Source organism: Podarcis muralis, chromosome 6, assembly GCF_964188315.1.
Source record: "Podarcis muralis chromosome 6, rPodMur119.hap1.1, whole genome shotgun sequence".
NCBI classification, from domain to species: Eukaryota; Metazoa; Chordata; class Lepidosauria; order Squamata; family Lacertidae; genus Podarcis; species Podarcis muralis.
Window position 1 is genome coordinate 24485442 of NC_135660.1, and position 27032 is coordinate 24512473.

Here is a 27032-nt window from a genome sequence, read left to right on the forward strand (position 1 = left end):
AGAAACAGAAGCACTCTTGGTAGGGGCTGGGGATAAGATTGGAACACTTTGTTTCAAGTCCTCATAAGTAAATACATAAATACAAAACTGAACTGCTTAGATTTTGATGTCTAAACAACCATTTGATCTACCAGGCAGACATTCATGGATATTCATAACCTGCTGATCTACAAAAGAGGAAACACGCACAAAAGGAGCCAGCAAAATATGCCGAAAACTCACAAGTTCACTTATTGTTTATTCAACTTAATTCCCAGATTTGTTTTCTGAATACTTCCTCTCAATAGATTGAAAGAGCTCTAAAAACAAAACTTTGTGGAAATGTGCTGCCTTTAAAAAAAACAAATCATGCAGGTTTTCCATTCAGGAATCAGAATTGATTGCAGTTGTTTTCAGTCTATTGTTTCAGTTATTAGACACACAACTTCAGCAGACTTTGTCCATGCCCAAGTTCTGTGTCATCCCCAATTGCCTGCTACTTATTCTATTAGTGGATAATTTACAACCTGCCTGGGGCTCAGTAGGCATTTCTCAAGCACAAATAACCCATCTCTCCTGGCAACTGTGCTCTGCAAAGTCAATAGCATTTCTTTAGGCGTGGGCTGTCTATCTGAATTCATCAGTAGAATCTGTCCTACACTGGCGCCTCGTCTGTTGCAGTAGGTTAACCATACTGCACTTTTTACCACCAGGTCACAGCAATTATCTCCCCTAAAGGAAACTGGCATTTACATTCCTACAGCTCTTGTTGCTACAGGCATCCAAATCCTTTGGGAGATGCATAGGTTACACTTCTGGATGCTGCACAGAGAAAGCTGTCATCTGTTCCCACGGCTTGCTTTTCCACTGCAGCAAGAGATCAAATGAATGAGCTACAGGCAATTCTCATTACTGCATTCAGCTGTGAAGTTTTGAGGCGAGATCTGTTCTATGCTGATGTCACAGGATCAGAAAGCACCCAAGATATGCTTTATACTTTTTCTGATTTGCGTACCACAGAAAATTTGAAGTTGAGCTAATTGTAGGATAAACTATTACAGGAATATAATATATTATTCATTTTGTACAATACAGAATATTATAACACAGCTATACAGAACACACAGGGTTAGATCAATCCTCCATCCAAGACTGGCTCCTTTCTGCTGGATAATGAGAACCGCTGGATGCAACTCACTGGCCCCATTTGGGCAAGCAATCATACCTCAGCATAGTAAAGCTGAGATATTGGCAGAACTGGCACTTGTACAGGTGCCACATAGTACCTGCACTGCATCTATAAAAACTCAATCATTTAGTGGTAGCACTGACATTTTGGAACTCCCTGCCCATTGACCTTCACTGTATTATTTTCGGTGCCTTCTTACGTAGATGTTTAGAAATCTTGTATGAGTTTTGATTTATTTTAGTCTATTCTATTGTGGTTTTAACTTTCTGTATGCTTTAAATTTGAATTATGGTGCTGGAGGAGACTCTTGAGAGTCCCATAGACTGCAAGAAGATCAAACGTATCCACTCTTAAGGAAATCAGCCCTGAGTGCTCACTGGAAGGACAGATCCTGAAGCTGAGGCTCCAGTACTTTGGCCACCTCAGGAGAAGAGAAGACTCCCTGGAAAAGACCCTGATGTTGGGAAAGATGGAGGGCACAAGGAGAAGGGGACGACAGAGGACGAGATGGTTGGACAGTGTTCTCGAAGCTACAAACATGAGCCTGACCAAACTGCAGGAGGCAATGGAAGACAGGAGTGCCTGGCGTGTTCTGGTCCATGGGGTCACAAAGAGTCGGACACGACTAAACGACTAAACAACAACAACATGCTTTAAACTATGGTTGTAAATTTTGTAGTGGTCATTTTATTGTTGTAAACCACTTTGATGCTTTTTCTACAATCAAGTGGTATATAAATTTAATGAAATAAATAAATATGAACATGCCTCACATAGCTTGGTGAGAAGGAGCTGGCACATTGGGACATCTCCATTAACTACAGCTTCCCATTAAGTCTGAACTAGGCATTAATGGGGAATAGTTTCCAAAAAAGCTAGAATATGAAGCCAACTTTAAAGCATGGCTTAAAATTCTGGATAGTTTAGAAGCCATTAACCATCAATAACCAGTTTTGGTGCAGCAAGAAACTATTCTTAACTAACACTTCCTGGCTCAAGAGAATGGAAGAACAAATCAACTGTGTGAGTGTGCAAGGCTCGTTCAAACATAGCTGCTATTTAGTAAGTACTTTCAAAATCAATTAACAAGTTTTTTTGCCCAAGTAACTAGAACAGTACAGACAATGATAATAGAAGAGAAAAAATGTGCAGTGAGTCTATATGGTTTTTTTGCTACTAAGTTTATTTATACACATTGATTCTGTTTTAGTGAGATGTGCATGCACACCTTGGAGGACTACAGAAAGTTTTGTGTACTATGGTGTATGTAGTAGCACTATAATCCCAGAACACCTAGGTAATTTACCCAGGATTTTAAGCACTGAAAATTAAAAGACAGTGGTGGGCCACAAGTTAGCCACTCCTGCTCAAGCCCAACATTTCAGGCTTTGATTTGACAATGCTGTTTTGCTTTCCTGCTCTCACTTCCAGAGGTGACATTAGCAATGCAGCATTATAGTATTCCGTCCCATCTAACAAAAGCAACCCTAAGGCTGTCAAAGCTCCTGCTGTAAAAATGCATGCCATTCCTTCATCTACTTGTGAAAATTTATTCCAAGATTGTTCCAGCTTCAAAGTGGCTTGCTCTTATAACAAAAATAAAAGGAGTATGGGAATCAGAAACCTATTGAATAATGAATAGCATGCCATAGTGTTAATGGTATTCAGCCCCAGAAGGGAAAGGATAATACTACACAAAACTAAAAGAAAGGGGGAAAGTTACTTTCCTGCGAGACATTGCTGTCATTAAAGTTTTTGTAAATTAGGATTAGCCTTCTCCTAATACATTTCATCTGTTGGAATTATAGCCACCAGTGTAGTACCTAATGCAAAGTGTTTATTTCAGTTTAGATTATTTCTAGAATACCGAGATGCTTTGGTTTTCCATCTTGCAACTGCAAGGATGGGCAGATGATAAGAGCATGTCTTAGAACATGAGAAGAGCTCTGCTGTATCGGACCAAAGGTCCACCCACTCTCAGCATCCGGTTCTCACCGTGGCCAACCAGATGCCTATGGGAAGCACACAAGCAGGACCAGAGTGCAAGAGAACTCTGGCATGAGTGCTCCCCAGCAACTGGTATTCAGAGGCAAACTGCCTTAAACTGTATTCAATGTGAACTAAGCAACAAAGTTTCATTCCATGTATCTTAAAGTGGAATCTTTAGATAATGTTACATTTTATCTTTTATCCTAAACAGTGTTGTATACTACCACACAATGGGATGCCCTTCAAGTGTTTCTGAATTTTAATCTTCATCATCCCTTACCATTGGCCATGCTGGCTGGAGCTGAGGGGAGTTGGGAAACCAGTACAGTCATACCTCGGGTTGAATGTGCTTCAGGCTGAGCGCTTTCGGGTTGCACTCCGCAGCAACCCGGAAGTAACGGAGCACATTACTTCCGGGTTTCGCAGCTCATGCATGCACAGATGCTCAAAATGACATCACGCGCATGTGCAGAAGCAGCAAAACATGACCCGTGCACGAACAGATGCGCCATCACGTCTTACGTTCCATTCAGGATGCGAGCGGGGCGCTGGAATGGATCCCGTTCGCATCCCGAGGTACCACTGTATATGGAGGGCACCTCGTTGGCTACAATAACATTCCTACAATGGCAGCATAACATCAGGTGATTTAGTTTTTAATCAGTGTATGCCAACTGCTAGGGGTACTCCACTCAAATATGGTACTCTCGTTTTATTTTTTCCATTCGGGCGTGCACAATTTTTCATTAGGTTCAACTTTGTCCACAAAAAATAATAATGTAATATTTCCACCCACACTCCCAATACTACAGCTGAGGTAAAAGCTATACAATATTCAACAAAAACATTTTATATATTATATAAGAACCTATCCGGATCAGACAGGCATAAGAGGAAACCATTGTTTCCTGCTACATCAGGAGGATCTCTTTCAGTCCAAGGGCCACACTGCCTCATGAACAACTTCAAGGGGTCACATGCCAGTGGTGGGTGGAACCAGAACAACCAGATATAACTCTTTCCTATGTACAGTAGGCTACACTCCATCAAGTATGCCCTCATAAATGTGCTTCCAGGGAAATCATATGATCTACCCTCTAATACAAGTCAACCCTCCACAAACCCCCCCTCCAGCACTGTTCCTTCTTTACAGAACAGAAATGAGGGGTCCACAACAGCAACACTGATAATACTGATTTTGCTGAGGGTAAGTATCTGCATGCAATCTTTTTTAGGACACAAGACACTTTGAGGTTTTACTACAATCAAGTGGTAAATAAATCTTGTGAAATTAAGAAAAATAGAGCCGATCAAAGTAAAACACAAAATGTTACACTTTAAATGACATTCAGAACATTAATCAATGATGCAGAAAATGACTAAAAGAATATTTGTGTAGAACCCAAGCAACTACAAGTGGTGAAAACTGGTAACACGTTCCTAAAGAAATGTGTATGTATACACCAGATCTACACGGTTCTTTCTAAAAAAACAAACTTAATTATTCTGAATCCTCAGAAACACTGTTCAGAATCCTTACATATGAGAAATTACCTACCTTTATATCAAAGTTGCAATCAAGTCTTCTGATTAATACAATGAATTCATGAGATGTGTTGTCCTTCAGAGGTGGAGGAGTTATGGGCTCACATGCATTCTCGGGTTTTGAATTTATTAGAAAACCCTGAAAGACATTTTCAAAAGCAAATCAATCAGTTCTCAGTCACAAAATGGCTGTATAAGTAGAAGCTACTTGCCTCATATCATTGAACTCCAATGAAAGCTGCGAAATTTCTTAACACTGCAGCTAGTGAAAATAATTTTGACCAGATTGATACATGTAGCAGTGGTAGAACAGACTATACTATTTTAAGATGCTGGTGACAGCATCACATTTTCTCAGTGCCCCTGTATTTATTATAAAGACAATTCCTTTAACTAGAAAACTAGTATGGAGGGAACAACATATTATATGTTGGTTTTGTATCCACAAGTAGTTGGTTTTTCCCGGGTGAGCATTAAGAAACTATATTAGGGTGTGTTTTAGAACCTTTATATGCTGTTCTCCATATCCTTTGATTAGAAGACGGGATCAGCACCCATGTCTACACATTTGGTTTCAAATTTAAAGTAGGAAGTGAGCTGGGGAAGAAGTTAGCAGCCAGCAGCAGTTCTGTTTAGCTGATTGCAGCCTTTGGGAGCTCATGTCCAGGACTTGTAAACAGGAGTCTCACAGTGTACGTATGACCAAGATACACTGGAGGTGAGGGAGCTGCTGCAATGACCTGCAACACCTGTGCCAGAGAAAGTGCAAAACTATACCTGCAGCAAGTGCAAGATGGTTGCCTTGCTGGAAGGTACAGCAACTTAAGGCCCACCTCTCCACACTTGGAGCTATCGAAAAGATGAGGAAATTCTTGCTAGAGCAGAGTGGACTGTCCTGGAACAGTGATGCGGGGTGAGGATGCCCCTAGAGAGGGAGAAGATCGCCCAGTGTAGGAGACAAACTCCTGGAGGAACGTGACACACAGAAGCAGGACTGTCAGGGGCCATGCTGTGTCATTGGAGCTGCAAAATCGATTCTATGCCCTCACCTTGGATACCAATTCTGGGCCAGAGGAACAAGGACAGCAGTTGCAGATCTCAGAACACACCAAGGTATACAACCTTTTAATAATAAATAATAATGTAGAAATTGAGAGGTATAAGCTATTCAAAAGGAATTGACCAGACAGGAAGGGAGGAAGAGGAGATTGGCAACTGGCTGGTAGTTACTTAGATTTTCCGAGTTCAGGGTGGTGCAAATTGTTGTCGTCTCTCCATTTTATCCTCCTAAGAATGTTGTGAGGTAGGGAAAGGCTGAGGGACAGTGGCTGGCACAAGGTCACCCAGGGAGCTTCATGGCAAAGTGGATATTTGAACCCTGGTCTCCCAGGTCATAGGCCAATCCTCTAACCCTTACACGACATTGGCCCTCTTACATATGCCTATTTTTAGAAAGTTCTCGTCACAATGATTAGAAACATGGTAGATCATTCTGTGACACCAGGAAATGAAGAGTTATAATTTAAATAAAGTAGTAAAGGGGGCTTAAGTTCAGCAAAACCTAAAAATCATCAAAAATCAAAGTATGGTATAACTTGTAATGACAACTTGTCAAGTATGAAAAAGATATGTTTCTAGTACCACTTCACCTGGGCATTAATCCAACAAAGCACTTAAGTGTTTACTTCGTTTTAAACATGCACACTGTCTCATGAAAGCTAAAGTTTAAAGTTAAGCATATGCTGAAGTGCTCTACTGGAGTGAAGCCTGCCAATTTCAGTGTTTTAAAAGCAGAACTCCACTAATGAAGCTTTCAGGTACTTTCATGGGCAGCATGATGGTAGGATTTTTATTGCAATCTGCACTTAAAACATGGCAGGTACTGGGTAGCATTCATTTCTATCACCTTGTTCAAGCAAGCCTTTCAAATCTGGAATAATTGCTGGATTTTTAAAGGAATCACTTTCAAGTGATTCCCCGCCTGCCCACCCCAACGAAGGAAAGCCAGGAAATTAAATATTCCGAACACCCAAGGTCACTTAACAAGGATGAGCTATTTCGCCAAATAAATGTAACCAATCTTCTGTACAGTGGTGCCTCGCAAGACGAAATTAATCCGTTCCGCGAGTCTCTTCGTCTTGCGGTTTTTTTGTCTTGCGAAGCACGGCTATTAGCGGCTTAGCGGCTATTAACGGCTTAGCGGCTTTAAGAAAAAGGAAACAAACTCACAAGAACTCGCAAGACGTTTTGTCTTGCGAAGCAAGCCCATAGGGAAATTCGTCTTGCGGAACGACTCAAAAAACGGAAAACCCTTTCGTCTAGCGAGTTTTTCGTCTTGCGAGGCATTTGTCTTGCGGGGCACCACTGTATACACAGATCAAAGCAGCAGGAATTTTTAAAAAGCATGTCACAACTTGCTCTCTCTCCTCAACACAGGTTTAGGAATCTTCTCTTATTAACTATTTGGTGACAATCGCTATTGTGAATCAATATATTAGGAACACCGTTATAGTTTTAGGAATAAAAAGCAAGCAGTGCATTTAGCCTTGTTTGAACATTGTCTTCACCCAAGTTTCAATGTCCAGCAGTTCTGAAATAGTGTGACCAGAAAACTTTATGCTGTTAGCTAGGGATCCCAAAACAGCTGGAGGGCCGAGTTTGGGGATGTCTGACCTTTAGCAAAGCAGATGGAGCCATCTCCTCTACCAATATGAACGCCAATAGTGAGGAAGTTCCAAGTGTGCATCAGAGCACCCACCTCCACGTGTCACTACTTCAGCAAGCAACTGTTTCCGAGGATATCCTAAAATCCCCATTTTATTAATCTACTGTGCTTTGTATCAAGTTTTGTATTCACTATAGGCTAACATACAATGGATACCTACAACCATACTTCAAAAAAGGAGGAACATGTCTTCCAGGTGTATGACTATTTCATTATAGGGCAAGGAATTCCTATAAATTTGAATACTTCTGTCCAGTCTGTTGTACATTCGGAAGTTCAGCTGCTCTCAATGAATTTAATATCAATATACATCTTACCATTCTCCACTGCTTCCCAGTTTCCCACATTAATAGCAGAATTTTCTGTGTTGCTTTCCTGAACTGGAAATCTGAATAAAGACTGGCACTAAAGCAAATGCTCTACTGATATATGAAAAAAAAAAATGAATAGCATTTGGCTGTTGCGTGGTATGTTGTTTTGAAATTAATATAAATAGAATCTTTTCATAATAGCAAAATGGCAATTATCCCAATACCTCTATTTTTTCTTGCAATTCTTATTTCTTGCCTCAAAAATAAAATGAAAACAAAATAAAATTACTGCAACTGTATTTCTACCACCTTCCTGAATATTAGGGCACATGATAAAAGCTTCTTTCTGATATGTCTGGATTTTAGATTTCTTCAGCAAAACCCCTATATTTTGTAAAGTTACTTTTTAAAAAATCACTATTAGAAAATATATGTACAAGACTCTCAGTAGCCGAGGTTTGAAAAGCACTGCTAGCATTTAGCATTCATACTAAGGCATTAATAGTGACACAATCTGGTGTTTGCAACTATCATGTACTGATTTTAACCTTGAGACACTGAATGCTACGGCTTGCTGCAATTACATTAGCAGGCAGAGGAGGCAGACCTCAGTCAATATCCAGAGAAACCAAAATGCTCTTGGAATATGTTGCACTACAAACAGCAGTACAACATACTGCTGCTTCCTAGTTCCCTTACGTACTGTTATGCATCAGAAACTGTGAAGGGCTAGATGGTATCATATATACGGTGGTATCAAGTTAAAGATACTCATCCAATCCTGAAAGTCTTTGCATTAAATTCAACAATAAATCAGCTCTAGGTGTTGCAGAGACATCTGAGGAGGATCAAGTTGTGGGTAGTGTTCTCACAATCGCCAAACCACTTATTCTCAAAACAAACAATACTGTCTTTGAGGAGATGTACAAGTGTGTTCAATACTGCAACCTACTGCCCGCTGTTCTCTGCCCTAAGTCAAGAGTACCACAAATTCTGGAGAAGACAACATCAGAAGAGGAGGCCCTATGGCCCTCAGATGCTGCTGGACTACAGGCTCCCCTTTCCAGGTACATATGGTTGTGCTCATGTCTATCAAGAACAACCTGCTTCACAAGGATCTATGGCCAGAACATGTGTCACCACAATTCTAACAGCTGAAATAAACTAAAGTATGATTTTCCTTGGTTCTTTCATAATTCAAATTGCCAGGGTTTGGGTGGGAGGCTACTACAGCTCTTAAACCAAATTGTTCCAAGAACATTGTTTGTCAGCATTGTTAAAAAAAACTTTTTGCTAAGTTTTTGTATTTTGTAGAGGTCCTTGGGCATACACATTCATTAAGGCTGTAAATGTTTAGAATCAACTGAAAGAAACACAAAAGATGACTCACGGCCATTGTTGGACAAGGGCATATTGTCCAAGAATGTCTAACTAAAGAAAGTGTTCAAAATGCAGAAGTCACTTATATTTGACTAAGAGTCACTGGCTACAGCAGAAACCCTGAATCAAACTGCAAGAGATATTGGGGTATTGTAACAGGTTATGGGACAATCAAATAAGATAAGAACTGCAAGCATGAATTAAAATATAGTATGGTTATTTATGGTAAGGTTTGTTTTAGATAGGATCAAACATGGCTGTTACGTTTTATCAGTTTTAAAGCTAACTAACTGATAGCTTAGACCAACTTCATTTGAGGAATAGTTGCATATCAGAAGTATTATAAGCAAAAGCAGGAGCAATAAAAACATTTCCTAACAGGTCAATCTTGTGCAGATTTCCTCAGGATTCAATCCCACTGAGTTACTGTCAAGCAACTAAGTACAGGACGATCACAGGACAAGAAATAAAGCCTGTGAAGTTAATAGGAGGACCCTTATTTCAGGTAGGTTTAGGGTTGGGTCCTTGATGAAAGGAAGACCTACTGTTTGCCACAGAAGGGGGGAAAGGTGATTGCTCCAGAGGGAAAATCTAGAATCATTGGGTGAAAACTGCAGGGAAGCAGATTTTGATTAAACATTAGTAGAAGCTTGATAACTGTAGATGTTTAGCAATGTAAGAAGCTGCCTTGGAAGGTGGTGGAATCACCTTCATTTTAGGTCAGAGATATTGCAGTTGTATCCTGCACTGCAGATCCAACATTGAGCAAGGGCTGACCTCCCACACTCCTTCCAACTCTGTAATTTTAGAGAGCCAGATACTAGATTAGTATCATTCTAAAGCCAAGCCTTAGTTTAAATGTTCTGGGCTCTGTCTTTTACTTGACTGCTTTCTAATAACATCTTCACATGGAAGTCCAGTGGTTGTCATAAATGCTTTTCTGCAGGTTTATCTAAGGGCTTATATCTCAAAGCTTTATTTCTCAACACCCTGTCCCTTAATTAATCACCAAGGATTATAAAAGTATTCCTGAAATCCTCCACACTAGAAAGAAAAGTATTTGCATTGTCTTCCGTTGCTCTAGGCAACACTATTGGCAGAAAGTTCTTTCTTTTCTTTTCTTACTATAGGGACACAGTCGTGCCTAACACCTTTTCCAGCTGATTTTGGATTAAGTCTGTTGCGCAGTTGTAAAATCCAATTCAGACTAAGCTACATATTAAGAACTCACAAAGCACCATGTTAAATTTTCTTTATTTGCTCCTATTTTGTTACTTGCTTACCTTCAAGCCTTCCGTCGGGAGTCTGTAGCCAAACCTTGCTGGCAGGTCATCAAATGTTTGTGTTACATTTTCAAAATTAAACTAAAAGCAAAAGGAAAGTGAAGGATTATATTATGTACTAAACTGGAAAGGGGACCATATAAAACCATTGTCATACTACTAAGAAATAAGATACCAATAGCACAAATGATTCATTTCTCAAAGTACAGTTCAACTGTCTCAACAAAATCTTGTCATATGCCCCACATTGTGCCCAGAACCAGCCCCTGAAGTTCCTTTCTTCACCTATTGACCTGCTTCAGTTTCAGTTTATAACAAAGCTCAGCAATATTTTAATTCCCAAGGTTCTTCCACCTTCAAACATTTCTGCAATGAGTTAAATGCTGAACAACTCTTTGGAAGTGTTCCAATTACTTAAATTTCACTGTAAAGTATGCTTTTACTGTAAAAAGAATGCGCAATAAACAGCAAAAAGTGGTTTGCAAAATGTTTTAGCATTAAAGTTTTTAATCCTAAACAGTCTTTGCTAATTTTTCTACAACAGACTAACACGACAAGCCCCTGGAAATTGTTACAAAGCAAAATCAAGACTGTGTCTTTAGAATGGACAAAACAGGCAGTGTGTGTTTTGAACTTAGACACTGTAAAATGCTTTCTTTATGGAAGTTCAGAATCTACAACCGTCAGATTGCAGAAACCCACTAAAATTATGTAATCTGCATTCTTTTGCCTGAGCTCTTTTTATGCTTCTGACCAGAGTAAAAAAAAAAAAGGGGGGGGGCATTTTAAATCCAATTAAGTAAAATAAAAGTTATGTTTTTAACATACTGCAAGGAAGAAAATGTACCATTTGTGAAAGCTGAACTAGAGCCAACTAGAGCCAAGTGTGTTTGTAATAGTGAATCCTTGTCATAAGCGGAGGACTTTCTGGTCAAAAGAAATAAGGGACTCTTTTATTAAATACAGATTCCTGGGTTGACCACAGGCTTAATGCAGATGGGGGAAGAGCGAAGAATGGAGAATTTGCTAGGAGAGAACAGCTATCACAGAAAAAAACACTGTTTAAAGAAGCTACTAAAAGGGGGGTAGTGGAAAAACAGAGGGGAAGGAGTAAGTTCTGCAATCACACATTATTGCTGGCAAAGAAGATTTCTTTTCTTTATAAATGAAGAGAGGCACTACAGCTCAAGCTTGCATGACAGTAATACTATATCCAGTCCTGTAAGCCTGGATGACCTAGGAGGGGAGAAAGCTTTATTGGAGTGTATATGTTAGGGAGAAAGCAATGAGAGATTCCCCCTCCCCTCTTTCTCAGTACAGGAACTAAGGGCGTTCCAATGAAGCAGATTGGCAGGAGTTTCAAGACTGACAAAAGAACGGACGTTTCACATTCATTAATTTCTTGCCACAAGTGAATGGAGTGTAATGGTCATACAAAGGGAAGTGCAGGAGACTGTAGATTAGAGAACACTTAGAAATGGCCAAAAGCAGGGACCGCCATCATGTTAAACCATAGTTTGTTTTAAACTATGCTTTAATGTGAACAAGCAACATATTGTTTATATTTAAAACTTATATCCTTCCCTCATCACAAGACCCCAGTGTGAATCGCAAACACATAGAACAAGGTAATAAAACCAATAGTAGCAACAGTTCTTACTACACAAGCCAATCTTGCAGCTTTAAAAGGCACGGGCTCAGGAGGTGCCTGAAGATATAGACTGTTGGTGCCAAAGTAATGTCCAGAGGAAGTATGTTCCAAAACCATGGTGTTACTGCTGAGAAGGCTCTCCAATAGGTCAGTGACCCCCAGATTCTACTTAAGCCTGGAACTACCAGCAGTGCTTCCACAGGAGTTCTCGTGCCCCAGGCTGGATGGTATAGGAGAGGCATTCTGCCGGTAACCAGGTACTAACCATTTAGGGCTTTATATATCAGAACCTTGAATTCACATCAAACCATTGTTTAACATAAACTATGGTTGAATTGAGATATAAACTGGGCCCCTGACTGGAACTGATCAGCCCCAACAGACTAGGTCACTATACACAGTAACTTTATCAAATGGAAACAGCAGATCAAAAGCAATATATCACCCCATGCAGGCATTCCTACAGCAATTCCTCTTTGCATTGGAGACATTTTACTACCTTCTATGCTAAATAATGCATGTTTACAAGTTCTAAGTGGAGACTATTGCAAGTAGATGAACTAACGTAGTGAAGTCCCTTGATTAGAGCTTTATTATCTTAAAATAAGCGTAAACTGCCTAACCCCATATTCATAAGCAAGCATGTGAAAGAAAACAGGAAATGCATACAAATTTGCATTTTTTGCACCCACTGCTTGTAACCTATTACTGCTTGTAACCTATTACATCCCAAATCAGTTTCCACCCGTTTAAAAAAAGGTAAAGGACCCCTGACAGTTAAGTCCAGTCGCAAACAACTCTGGGGTTGCGGCGCTCATCTTGCTTTACAGGCCAAGGGAGCCGACGTTTGTCCGCAGACAGTTTTTCCAGGTCATGTGGCCAATATGACTAAGCCGCTTCTGGTAAAACCAGAGCAGCGCACGGAAATGCCGTTTACCTTCCCGTCGGAGTGGTACCTATTTATCTACTTGCACTTTGACGTGCTTTCGAACTGCTAGGTTGGCAGGAGTGGGACCGAGCAACAGGACCTCACCCCGTTACGGGGATTCAAACCGCCGACCTTCCGATCGGCAAACCCTAGGCTCAGTGGTTTAGACCACAGCGCCACCCTTGTCCCTATTACCTAAAAGCTAGCTCAGATTTTTCAAAGATATTCCTATGTCAGTTTAAGGGTTGAGAGCCCCTTGGATCCTTTGACAACCTCATTGTCTCTTTAGGAATGCTTTACACACACATGGTGTAATTTAATGCTGCACTATGATGAACACTCCATCTGCACAAGTATTTCAGCTTGCCAGATGGAAGAAGCCCCCCTTTCGTCTCCCCATGCATTGCTGTGATGCTTATCCAGCCCCTCTCTCAATTTTGGGGTGCTTTGGGGAGGAGGAACAGCCCTGCTGTACAAGCAGAAGTCCTTGTTCAGTGCTTCCGCTGATGGGGGCCCTTTGGGTGAATCCCAGCCACAGGGGAGGGGGGAATTAAATAATACTTACGGCTAAAATATCTGCTTCCACAGGCAATAGGTTTAAGAAAGCAAACAGCTGAACTGTGAGAATGGTGTAGATTTGAGTGGCAGACAACATTAACATTCCTATTGACAGCAGCATTTTAATTAAATTCCTGCAAGACAAAAACAAAGAAAGTCAAGACTGGCAGAAGGCATTAACACTCTGATCCAATAAATACACATAGTTGCTACTGCGCATAAAGTTACTTAAGCAAGTGCAGCTCAATCAAGGCTTTGGCAGCTCTTATGCCAGATTCTACCTCACCCAACCCCAAAAGATTGTTCTGTTCATCAGGCACACAGGTTTGTTCTGATGAAATGCTCAGATAGAAAGCATGTTGTACTTTATCCTACCCCATTCTACATTTTCCTCATCTTCAATACATACACTTTCTGCTCTGTGGCTTCATATCACATAGTTATATCATACTTGGGGATGGGTGCAGTGACAGGCAGCAGAGGAGTGCCATTCTGTCCTCTGAGTTAATGCAAAGTGCTAATCCCAAGCCAAAGCACACGACAAGTGCAAAGATGAATGCTGTGGTGAGTTGCTAGCACAGCAGACACTAAGCTGCACCCCAAACATTGTTCTACCAGTCCAATGGCTTGTAGAAACAAGATCATAAACAGAGTCAGTCACCCAAGAACTACGCTGAAATATTTTGCTTTATTAATATGCAAGAATAACTTACTTTGAATTTCAACTCCTTTATTATTTACTTAGAATTGCTAAAAGTTGCTAAGGAGTTGTATCAGACTTTGGCAGGCAGGTGAGATAATTGTTCTCTGCACACGAAGCATAATGGCTTCTAAAACAAATCTACTAAGTCATTTACAAGTTCTATCAATCAAGTGACACACACTCCTCCAGCCTTCTGCTTTCATTTACATTAATGGTTTCAGTCTTCCAAACACTGATTTATTAATTGAAATCTACTTGTACTAATAGAATCAGAAGGCACTACTAAACCATACTGAAATTGAAATGCTCACTTACAATCTGCTTCACACCTGAAAACCTGCCTACTGTACTTGATTACCACAAGTCATTGCAAAATTGAAGTAAAGTTGGTTAACCTGCTGCAATCTGAGAGCCAATATAAATGCCCCTACATGTATGATTTGAACCTACCAAATTGTGGAACACAAAATGTATTGAAGAAGAAAAGTGTGATCCTCCTAACTAGCCACATTGTGGCAACTAGAGCTTGTGCTAACTTCCAGGTGCTAGCCTAGTACACAGAAGCAGTCACATGCAGGCCAACAGAGCACACAAAAGTCTTGAATTTTAGCACATCCTTCAGGGACTACAGGCTCTTGCTTAATTGGATTGTGCCTCACACAAGTGAAAAATTCCAAAAACAGATGATGGATCCAAAGATAAACTTCGCTGGGCTTTATTGTGGTCTCACTCTTGATTCACATTAGAGAAACTGAATGCACACAAATTCCAACATTTCTGAGTGGATACATAGGTGCTTTTGAGTTTTAAATGTTTTTATTATTTAAAATATTTCTAAACCACCCTTTATCCAAATGGAATTTACACAACTTAGGTCCAGGATACCTCAGGGACCACCTAATCTATTATATACCTGTTTGATCACCATCTTTCCTGAGAGAATCACTGCTAGTGGTACACCATGGCTCAGATGTACAGCCTGTATCCACAAGGGGCCACGTGTTCAGTATTCTGTGGAATTTCCTTCCAGTTGAGGTCAAAAAGATTGCCTCCCAGTTGAACTTCCGGTGCCTACTGAATACTTTTTAATTCCAGCAGGCCTTTAAACTGAGAAATTTTATAATTTTTACTCATTTCAGTCTTAATGTTTTGTAGTTCCTATATGCCACTTAAAAGACAACTATGATTAAGTGATATAAAATCACTCAAATAAATAAGATTAAAACAATTAAAAACATCAATAAATTAAAGCTTGGAGGCAGCAATAAACAACTGTTAAATGAATAAAAGAAAACCCTAAAATGCCTGGGTAAACAGAAATTTTTAATTTGTGACTGCAAGGACTAATATTAGCACTAGCTGTACTTCTTGGGGAGGGCATTCGAATTTGGGACACTACCATTAACTTCATAGATGTCATTTGCCTCTGGTGTTCTGTTCTGCCTTAATTCTCCCACAAAATAAACTGGTCATTGGTTGAGTAGGTTCTTTGATTCCTTGGAAGATGATGAGGCAATCTTCATCAGTGAGAAGAACAGCAATGGCTGTCAAATTTTCAATTGCAGGAAACTGCAGAAATTTGGTCAGGTCCCACTTTCAGGCTTCCCACAGACATCTGGATGGCCATGATGAGAACAAGGTGCTGGACTAGATGGGACACTAGCTTAATCTTGCAGGATCTTTTTATGTTAAGCTTCCCCAAAGAGTACTTTGCCCACCACTACTGATCTTCCCCTATAATGCAAAGTCACAGAGGTACACTGGACATTTTTTTGGTGGTGGTGGTGGGCTGTTAAAACACACCTCTGTATGAATTGTGGAAATATTAGCAGAGCCCCACCATCCCTGATTTTCAAGAGGTGTCTGGAATCATCAACACTGCTTAACTATCCACGTGGCAAGAGATGGCAGTGGAGGGTTTCAGTAGCACAGTACTATGCTGGGTTGGAATGCATAGTTAATAGCATTAATTTCTTATCATTTCTTATTAATGTTCAAAGGCAAAGTCTGACTTTCAGAAAGGTGTTACACTCTGAGCAGTTGAATCATTCACACAATACATACTCACTTTTTTGGCTCTTGTTTAACTATTTTCCAAAAACTAATTTCAGGCCAGAATCTACTGCTCAACAATGCAAAGATCCTTTAGATGCGTTAACCACCTCAAATACTACAGTGTCCATTATCCTTACACTTCACCAAGTCTAGAGAGACCTGGCTTTTGAAAGCCGAAAATCTGCATTTCCCATTTGTCAAGGCTTCATGCACTGGTCTCACAGATGTTCCAACTATCCTGCCTGTAGAAAAATCTCTCTTTGGAAATGGGACAGAGTCATCACATAGATGAAGTATTGCATCAGAAATAGGTAAGGTAAAAAGGTAAAGGACCCCTGGACGGTTAAGTCCAGTCAAAGGTGACTTTGGGGTGCGACATTCATCTCTGCTTGCAGGCCAAGGGAGCCAGCGTTTGTCTGCAGACAGCTTTCCAGGGTCATGTGGCCGGCATGACTAAACCGCTTCTGGCGCAACGGGACACCGTGACAGAAGCCAGAGCACACGGAAACACTGTTTAACTTCCTGCCGCAGCAGTACCTATTTGCTCCACGACACACCTGTTAGCACCCATGGCTGTTGAAGTCCTAACCTCAGCTGCTATCATTAGCATCACAGCAGACCTGGAATGGACAGTTTGTGAATTAAGTCTGATTGGCCCATCTAAACCTCACTTCCTTTCCATCATCTTCCCTTAAGCTTACTATCCAGCAGTAGCTTAACAGATCTCCTAGCCCTGAGACAACTGAACAAATTGCCACGTCACTGATCTTGCCACCTTATTTCTTCCTATACTGTTGCAATTCATCTTTTAAAGTAGGGCAAGCTTCTTCACTTTTGACAGCTATCAACTATCAGATGCAACCTATTTTCAAATCCCAGTTGCCTCTGAAACAAAAATCAAGCCTAATTAATATTCTGAAAGAGCCCCAAAGCCCCTTCTCCAATACTCCTTTTCACATACTTCTGTAAGTTACTTTTCTGAACCCTAGTCCAGTTACATAATATAATTGAGGCTGTAGCCAGATGTGTTTCCTCATGAAACGTTGAACACAAGCAAAGTCAATAGTTTAATGACTCCACTTTACATGAAGTCCCATTTTTAAAAACCACTTACATTGTTTATAAATGCTTTTAAATACATAAAACTGAAAGATCTCTGAAGGTTCTGAACTAACTTGTAGAGCATGAAAGAAAAAGGGGGAAATGAAATCACAAGAACTTTGATTGCAGAACAACTGTTTTCTTTTATTATTATTATTATTATTATTAAAGATTTTCTTGTTTTACAGAAGTGTAATGTCTCTCGTATTTTTTCCATGGAACATTTTTACAAATCCGTTTCATTTGTTGAGACATTAGGGGGAGGGGAAAAAAGGGGGTGGAGGGAGGGAAGATGGGTGGGGGTGGCGATGTTCCTATTATGCCTAATGTATGTAGGGTTTGGTGTCAGCGTTGCTTGTGCTGTTCACTTGTGTTCCTTTGGTGGTGAGAGAGGTTGGGTTTGGCCTAGGGTGTGGTTGTTTGTTTGTGATTGGCTGTGGTGATCTTTGTTTTCGTGTGTGAGTGGGGTGGGTGAATATATGCTATTGCAAGTGTCTGGGCAATCTGATGATGTGTTCCTATTCCGGTAAAAGAAAGAAATAGATACAAGGAACAAGAAAATAAAAGACTAGAAGGACTTCATGAACGTGACAGCTCCAACTTCCCATTTTACAAACGCTACCACTCATTTTGAAAACAAAAGTAGCTTTTAATGTTTATTAGTTTATTAGTTTTTTTGCCTGGTGTGCTCTGGGGTCACGAAGAGTCGGACACGACTAAACAACAACAAGTTTTGGAAATCAAAGAATATTCTCCAACACAAATCTTGCAGCAGGAATGAGGAACTTCAGGACTGGGGACCTTCTATTTCTCCACAGCCCACAGGACTCACTGGCCCTTTTCTGCTCCCTCCTCCAGTTTTTTGGCCTGGCTGGAATGTGACCTTCAACTGCTTGCCTGGATGGGCAGATGCATACATACAAAACTCTGACCTGTGTGACTGGACTACAAAGATAAGAATCATATTCATTGTACCACCACCACTGGCATGTGGCTCCCAAAATGTTGCCTACTAGGGAAAGTGGCCCTCAAGTTGATAAACAATTCTCAACCCATCTTTCAATAACACAGCAGCATAGAAGAGTTCCTATCCTGTTGGAAATACGAAAGATAGATTAAAGATGTACAGGTAAAAGAAGTACTGACAAGATTTCAATAGGACACTATTAGTTGACTTTCTTGCTAAATAAATGAGAGAGAAAAAGCCACAGCAGTTTCACCTGTGAAAGATAACTGCTAGCTTTGGTCTCAAACGAAAGGAAAAGCAGCCCACATTTTACTTTTAAAAAAATAATAATCAAATTTGGGACAAAAAGAAGTAGTTGGCATATCTGTTAGCTTTGGGTAAAAAAAAAAGTCACTGGTGGTAGGGAAGAATGGGCTGTGCATGCAAATTTTAATTTGCGATTAGTATTTTAATAAACCAACCTACAAATATACTGATAAAACTGGAGAGGCCCAGTAGGAATAGTTATACAAACTCATTTTAGATCTTTTTTATATTTATTAAAAATGCATGCATGCCTTTTTAAAACCTCAAAGGTGGCTAATAACCAAAAGCAAGAACATTAGAATAAATAAGAACATCTCAGCAATTTAAAATAAGCTATATCTATAATCCATAAAGCCACCAACCCTGTCAGTCCTCAATAATTCAATGGTATACCTTTTACTATATTTAGTAGGAAAGCAAGCATCTTTATGATATGTGGGAGAGTACTGCTATCCTTGAGTATGAATAGCACTTTACAAAGCATAAAAGTCAAATTCCTGCCCAAAAGAGTTACAATCTAAAATACAACACAAAGGAGTCAGAGTATGATAGAGGCAGTGTAAAGAGCGGGAGAATATGTATTATTTGAGTTATATATACTTCAGGTTAGTTACAATGGGATATGTAGACTACAGGGTATATCAAACGTTCGTGGAAAAGTGAGTTTTTGAGAAAAGATTAGAGAGTTAGCAAGTGGCATTATAATCAGGAAGGCCAGATGAAGACTGGAAAATATTCTCTCCCCCACAACCACACCTCCTTCTTCCAATTAGTTCCCCTCCCCATCCAGCTCTATATTGGCTTGTTCTTGCTACCCTTACTGGGCACTGTTTTGTTGGGGCAGGGGGCAGTTTATAAACTTGACACTCCACTTTACACCCAGATAGAGCAGTCAATACCTAATTTTTGAGAGCAGGGCTTTATTTTCCTCCAGAGGAATAACTCACTTCTTATATGGGAGAAAATAAAAGGCACATACTCAGGAACACTTAACCTACCCCCTAACTCAATGCCTAGACCAACAGCAGGCTCTCGTTCCTCTTGATTGTAACCCACATGGAAGCTTGTTTACCCTGCCCTACAGAACTAAAAACAGACCCATCCCTTGTCTACAGAGTCTCATTCTGACTGCATAGACATTCCCTGACACGCTTCAATATGACTCAATGTGACTTAGTGAGCACCTACCAGGGATATTTGAATCCAGGTATTGGAGCATGTTTCAGTTCACTGGGCCAGGCACCTTCCACCTGAAAGGAAAGGTGGGCCAAGTATTTTGGTCCTGTCTTTTCCACCTCAAGACTTAAGTGCACCAATGGAAGGGACATTGTGCAATATTTGTGAAGCTACAGGAACTGCATCTACATGCCGCCTAAATACAGGGGTGCTGTATTTTGCTTCTCAGTACACCTTTCCCTAAGGCAAAGCAATAGAAATAGATACTGTGCCTACACCCCATTTAGAAGGCCAGGTAGCTCCACGATACCCACTCAGAAGCCAAGTCACTGGCTCCTGAAATTAGAGCAACCCAAGAAGACTGCAAATTAGGTTAGGACATGATGAAAGCAACTGGAAGATCAGGCTGCTCAATACCATAACTAGGGAAACAGCTTAATCATTTTGCTCTCAGAATTTCCCTGAGCACCTGTGAAAACACAGGAAGCTGCCTTATACAAAGCCAGATCATTGGTCCATCAACTCAGTATTCTCTACAGCAACCGAGAATCAGATATCAAGGGTTTCAGACAGCGGTCATTCCCAACCCTATCAAAAGCTCAGAGTTCCAAGAATCGTTCTTACCAAGGAACAATTATGTGTGACACAGGAACACGAGTCTTCAGACTGTTGGGGACTCAGAAATGGAGGGTCATATTTGAGGCTAAGAACTGCCCACGCCTCTAGTGCAATTTACATATACCTTTAAGGGATTGATCTTTACTGACCTCCTCTTCAAATGGTTTTTATATAAGATAAATGCCCTGGCCTTATTCCATACTCTCCTGGTTCATGTTAGGCTGCTTCAGGGTTGCCTACTGAACAGGCAACAAAGCAATAGGGTGGACTGTTGGAGTGATGGAAGTGTTAGGGGCCTTGAATCCTTGCTTCAGGCAATATATACACCCAAACTGCTCCAATGCAGCTTGGAGCTCTAGCTAGAAAACTTGTAGCTTCAATCTGCCAAGTCAGAAGATCAGTTGACTCACAAGCCCAGTATAGAGACATTTCTCATTTTAGAAGTTATGTAGTTGAATAAAAGATCCAATCTTAATTCTCCAAGTGCCTGACAGCTGTCCCAGAAACCTTCTCTCTTCCTGTGCATCTGATGGGTGAGCTTTAATCTGTTTCTCAGATTTTGTCTTTTTATTCTTCACAGTCTCCCACAGGGTGCTTTTCCAGATTGGAATTCCCTGCTCTTCTAGCAAGTGATAATCCTCTCAAGCTGTTGACCAACTCCCTGAGACCCAAGTGCCTTAAACAAATTAGATCATAGCTGAGCAGGGATCTTCCTTGGTTTGGTCAATGTTCCATTAACACATGAGGAGGAGGAGCTAGTCACCCAATACACATTTAACAGTAGAAATAACACTTAAGCTTATGTTTTGAGAAACACATCAGCTATACTACTTATCTAATAGAGGAAGTTTAATCTGGAAAGTATGAAAAGAGCATGTCCAGAACTTCTTTATTTTTGCTCTGACAGATTTAGTTGAAAACAAAGTGATACTGAACAGCTGACCTACTGTGTGAGAGACCTGTGGCTTCTTCACCATTTACACAGACATAATCCATATGCAAATATCAGTAACCCTGCTTTATCAGACAATACAAGTTGATCAGCAGTGTGTTAAACTAACAGCAGTCTACCAAGCACGTCCCTCAGTGCTCTCTGAATTCTAAAGTGCATTAAATGCAAATAAAAATCAAAGTATCTTCTCAGTATCACATTTCCATCTAAGTAACAGCAATGCCAGGTGATTGGGAAGGTCTATATAATTCATTCTTTAGAAAAGAAAGGATGCAGTGAGACTAATATGAGCCCATTTCGTTAGAAACAGATGTAGTCTACTGTTGTTTATTATAACAGTTAACATCCTGCCTTTCTGAAAATGAAATGAGATGAAATGAAATGAAAAGAACAGATAACACCAAAGAGACCAATATATAACATCTCAGATGTTAGAAACTCAGATATATAATCTAATCACCAAATTGCCCCTTAAACCTGGGTTCCAGTAGACACAATGGAATGTTTAGGTACCAGAGGTTCCCCCCAATGGGATTTATCATCATCATTCTTCATGTCGTTTCTATACTGCTTTATATTTTAAAGAACAAATCTCAAAGCAGTTTACAACACATTAAAACGACAAATAAAATAATCCAGAATAAAACAATTTCAAGCTTTAAGGGAAATATTTCAGATCCTTCTCTACGTGACATTATGCTTTTCCCAGCCACCAACCTGGCATCCAGAGATCTCCACATGGTCGCAATTTGACCCATGCCAAGAGCAAAACACGCCTGGCTAATTTCTAGCACTGCATAGAATCTGAATTGTAGAGTTGGAAGGGACCACAAGGGTAATATAGTCCAACTATCCTATGTCTACTATACCTAGCATAATTCTAGTATTTTTTTAAAAAAGAATTCAAACAGGTTTTGAATCCTATTCTATTGCTTACAAATTCTGTAATTTATTTTCTAAACTAAGAAGAGAATTCAAAATTATTCTGATTATATTCTTACCACGGTGATTTCTTAATTATCTTGAACAAGTCCCTTCTACTGGGGGACAGCTGAAGTCTGATATTCAGCAGATGATTTCTTCAAGGCTTTGAGTTCTTATCATGGCAATTACCATTTGGGAATTAGAAAAACAGAACAGCAGGGCCCACTCAATGGCTCAGGCTGCCTTTTGACTCTTCCAAGAGATAGCACCAGTGTTTCCTTGCTTTCATCTTCCCTCACCATATCTTTACCACATGTGTTATCTCCGATACTGCAGGCCTGTGTGCAGCATTTAAGTAAACTTTAGACACTTTATCAATGAATGTTTTTTAAAGCCTATTCTCAAGCTGCACAATCAAATAATGTTTTTAGGATATGCCATCACAATGACTGTTTCAGCTATATCAGTGCCACCAACAAATTTCAAATTGAACAGAAAAATCTGCTGTGCCAGCAGCTATCTGCTACAGCACAGAAACAAAAGCAGCTATAGATATAGCCTTCAGTGGCCACATAGTGGGATCCCTGTGTTTAAGATAATCATAACATCACAATAACATCACAAATAAGGCTCTTAAATTTATCCAATGACCTGGGAAAGGGAGAGGTTGGTGCAATCACTACCAGTATAAGCAGCCAATATATTATTGGTTGTAACATCTCACAGCTACTATCTGCTACTACCATAATAGTACAGGCAGGTGCAGGAAGCACCCAAACAATAAGTATATTAAATAGAGGTTTTTAGTAGCAAAATTACAATGCAATGCTGAGTAGAATGGGAACTGCTTCCAGGGTGCAGTCTTAGCTGCTAAACAGCAAAAGCTCAGGACAAGTGACAAAATTAGAAGTCAACTTGTCCCAGTACAGCCAGCACATTAATAAATGGTAAGGCCCAATGTCTTAGTGCAATTGTAAAACTACCTACCCAAGTAAGCCTACAACACACTTGTAAAGGCATGCTCAGCTTTTACCAGATTTCCAGGAAGCTTGATAGTTGCAGAGCAGTCACTTTAAAACGCTTCCCCGCATATCCTTGCTGTCCAAATAGGGCATTCTTGGCTACATAGAGGAAGGAAAAGCCCTCACAAATTGGTCCCAAGCCATTTATGACCTATCTCTAGCAGATAACAGGATGTGAAGGTAAACACTGCAGTATAATCCCATCATCTATTAGGCTGCACATCAATTTGGATGCACTCAATGCTACCTAATGTTCCTTGAAATCATCAAGGGAAGCCTCACAAAGTATTACACAATTGTGGAACACACCCCAGCCTTGAGCACGGACACTCATGCATATACAATGCCGGCTTAGGCCACTAGCACTAGAATCAGGCCATGTGGGTGAGATTTGGGGGGTACACCTACCCAGCATGCTGGAAACAAATGACATTTACAGGAGGAGGAGGAAGAGACCCATATTGAATTTCTAACCCACTTCATGATTCAGTACGACCAAAGCACAGAACCTGGCAGCAAACGAGACTCGCACAGCTGAGTGCCGCGCAAGCAGCGGCTACCCCATGTCTGCTCCCCCATTTAGCAACCACTAAGAGGAGAGCGTGCAGGATATATACATCCCTGCGCCTCCAGCTCAACCCCAACAGAGGCTCTGAAAAACCTAAGTCGTGTCATCACAAGCACCGGCTACATCACAAAACCCAGCTGACTAAACCACAAGCCGCCACCGCGAGCCCAGTTCCACCCCAGGTTAAGAACCAAGGCAAATGCAGCACACCTTTACATACCTGGCACGGGGCCGCGTTAAACAAGGGGAGCGATTTTAAGGCCGGCGCATCAGACGCTCTTTTGCGCAGACGAGCGTCTCGAAACCCGACGCTGCGTTGCGCGAGTTTCGACCCAAAGCGAAAAAAAAAAAAAAAAAAAAGAAGAGGAGGGAAACGAGAAGTTGAAAGTAAGGCCTTAAAAAGTGAAGTGCAACTTGCCAACTTGGCTCCTCCCGATTCCTGGGTTGTCAACACGCGCCCGCCCTTCGCCCCATTCAGACGTGCGCGTATGACGCGTTTCTTTTTCCCCCCTCGCGAAAGCGGGCTCTCGGTGGATCAGGTAGGTGAGGGGAAAAAGAGGCGGCAAAGGCCCGTGAAGGGCGAGAGGGTCCGTTGGGCTCTCCGAACGACCCCGCGCAGCAGACGCCGGAGCCGGCAGAGCCCCGAGCCTCCGGTGCCCGCTTCCTCTCAGCCCGGCAGTGGCGGCGGCGACGCCCGCCTCTCGCTTACCCGGAATCCGGAGGCAGAAGCCGGCGAGGGGCGAGCAGGGTTTGCCCAGCGAGGGAAGAACTTCAGGCGGAATCCATAGTCTAAAGACCCCTCTCTCTCGACCCCTCAGACGAAGCAGCGGCGGAAATCCCGCCCCGGGCGGAGAACGCGCCCACGCATAGGCGGAGAGGGAGAAGCGGGCGGCGGGGATTGGCCGCTCCCGGGTGCCCGTCGCAGGGGGGCGGACGGTGTTTTGCGCACGGATGCTCGCACGTGACGGCCGCCGGAGGGGGCGGGGCCCGCAGGGAGGAGGAGGAGGGAGGATGCGGTGGCTGGTCCTGGCAGAAGGCGAAATGGGGGTGAGGGCGGGTGGCCTAAGGAGTGTAGCTGTCAACTTTTCCCTTTTCTTGCGAGGAATCCTATTCGGAATAAGGGAATTTCCCTTAAAAAAAAAATGGAAACGTTGACAGCTATTCTCAGGAGCCTATATTAAAGCAAAATGATGGCATAAATTTACTTAGGTCATTTGTTCTATATACGATATTATGTGCTGGAATGAACCAGTTGCAAGCGACAGCAGAGCCTTTGAGCATGTGCAGAGTGGTTTTGTTTTGGTTTTGCCCTCATGAAGACATCCATCAGGAAGCCACGCTGATCCCTCGACAATGCATGGGATGGAAACCCTTCTTGCAGGTGGGAAAAGGTGGCTTAAGATGCAAAGAAAGAAAGAAAGACGCACCTTTCGTGACAAAGCAAATAAGTGAGAGGCAATTGTTGAAGATGCTTGAAGTGCCGAATAAGGGATGGGAGTACTGGTAGAGTTTTGTGCCGGGGGGGGGGGAAAGCTGAGCGCTAATAATATAAAGGAAAACAAGCCAATGAGAGCTTCTAATAAGAGGAAACAGATCTCTGCAAGATGGAAGATACACATATTGTGCAGGGTGGGAAGCAAAGAAGCTCCGTGTGGTTTGGGAGTAGGAAAGAGAGAAAAGATGCTGCAAAATTAAGACTTCTATTATACATCTACATCCACCCCAGTTGGATGTAGATTTGACTGAATAACATTTGATGTCTACTCTGAAGTTACGCAGGAACAGTCTATGATTCTCATGCTAGCACTTTTCCATATGAAGCCCTTAGAAATGATGTACGAAATGTAGCAGGAGGGGATAAATGACTTTTTCTTCTTTTCTTTCCATGCCTACCAGTCATACAAGAGGCTATTAGGCAAGCTGTTACTAAACTTCCTTAGGTTCTCTCTCACCCCTAGATGGGAGTGATTTCTGGGGATCCAAGGTACATACTTTGGAGACCAGAGAACATATAGCTTACCTTGGCTTTCCCCAATCCCAAAATGGCTCCCAAATAGTCTAGGCACACAAAGGATTAAAATAACCCTTTGAGGCTGGTACAAATGCACCCAAGACCAATTTTATGAAGCTTATTAAGAATAAAAGACAGTAAGAAGACAAATGGAAGCAACAAAATGTTGCTTCAGGAAAATAATAAAGAAAATGTTTTTAGTCTATTTTGCCTGTAGCAGCCAACCTGGTCTCCTCACATGTAACATAGCAATGTAGATGCTCAAGTTGAAGGGCAAGGGGTTGTTCAGCATTTCACTTGCAGAAAAGTACCTCTGGATACAAGCCACTATAACTGCATAATGTGAGGCCCTTTTCAACGCAGCTGTTTCTATGAAATCAGTTCACACCACAGGATGGAGAAGACAGGCTTTGCCCTATCTATTGCTTGAATCAAGGAAGGGAGCTTCCTTCCTCTTTCACTGCCAGATATAACTCTGCTCCAGTTACCAGTTGCCGTGTGACTGCAGAACAGTTGAAGTACATTCTGAGTAAAAGATCACATGCCATTGTTATTACCATATCACTCCTTAGTCCTCTGACTTTCCCGTGGTGTGAACTGATTTCATAGAAAAGCAACAGCTCTGTTGAAAAGGGCCTTACGTTATGCAGATAGGGTGGCTTGTATCCAGAGGTATTCTGCAAGCAAAGCATGTTTCCGTCCCTAAAAGTTGAAGCCTCAAAATTTACACTAAGCCCCTTGAGCTACAGCACTCACTAAAAAGTTGATGTTGCGGGAGGGGGAGATCCTCTGGTACATTATGCAAAGTGGTGCAGAGGCAGCAGTAGACAGGTGGATTGGTGAAAATAGGGAAGCCAGCCTTGTGTGAGCAGATGTGTTTTCTGTTTTTGCCAAAGCGTTTTTCCCCCCATTCAAGACATTGTGCTTGGTATGACAGCAATTTATATTTCTGTTGGATATATTGGTGCTGCCCATTGACATGTTTAAGTGATCGTTCAGTTTTGGTAAAGAAATTAATAGTATACATAGTTCTCACTTGGTGTTACAGTCGTCAGATGATAAAGCAAACCTGTGCAAACCAGCCTGATGAC

At 41.3% G+C, this 27032-nt stretch overlaps 1 protein-coding gene across 3 annotated transcripts in view; it reads right to left on the reverse strand.

Moving 5' to 3' along the window:
* Window positions 1–24791, reverse strand: part of RNF13 (ring finger protein 13) — a 48470-nt gene extending 23679 nt beyond the window's left edge. The window contains exons 1-5 of one of the 3 annotated variants that reach the window (XM_028731278.2): window positions 24640–24771; window positions 24151–24241; window positions 13546–13672; window positions 10402–10482; window positions 4716–4841 (exon numbers count right to left, since the gene is read on the reverse strand). In XM_028731278.2, coding sequence (XP_028587111.1) covers window positions 4716–4841; window positions 10402–10482; window positions 13546–13659 — 321 coding nt within the window. In that variant the 5' untranslated portion in view covers window positions 13660–13672; window positions 24151–24241; window positions 24640–24771. Of the gene's footprint in view, window positions 1–4715; window positions 4842–10401; window positions 10483–13545; window positions 13673–24150; window positions 24242–24348; window positions 24620–24639 lie in introns of those variants that run through there. The other 2 variants (XM_028731277.2, XM_028731279.2) reach the window with 2 other exon arrangements.
* Between the last annotated feature and the right edge of the window lie 2241 nt (window positions 24792–27032).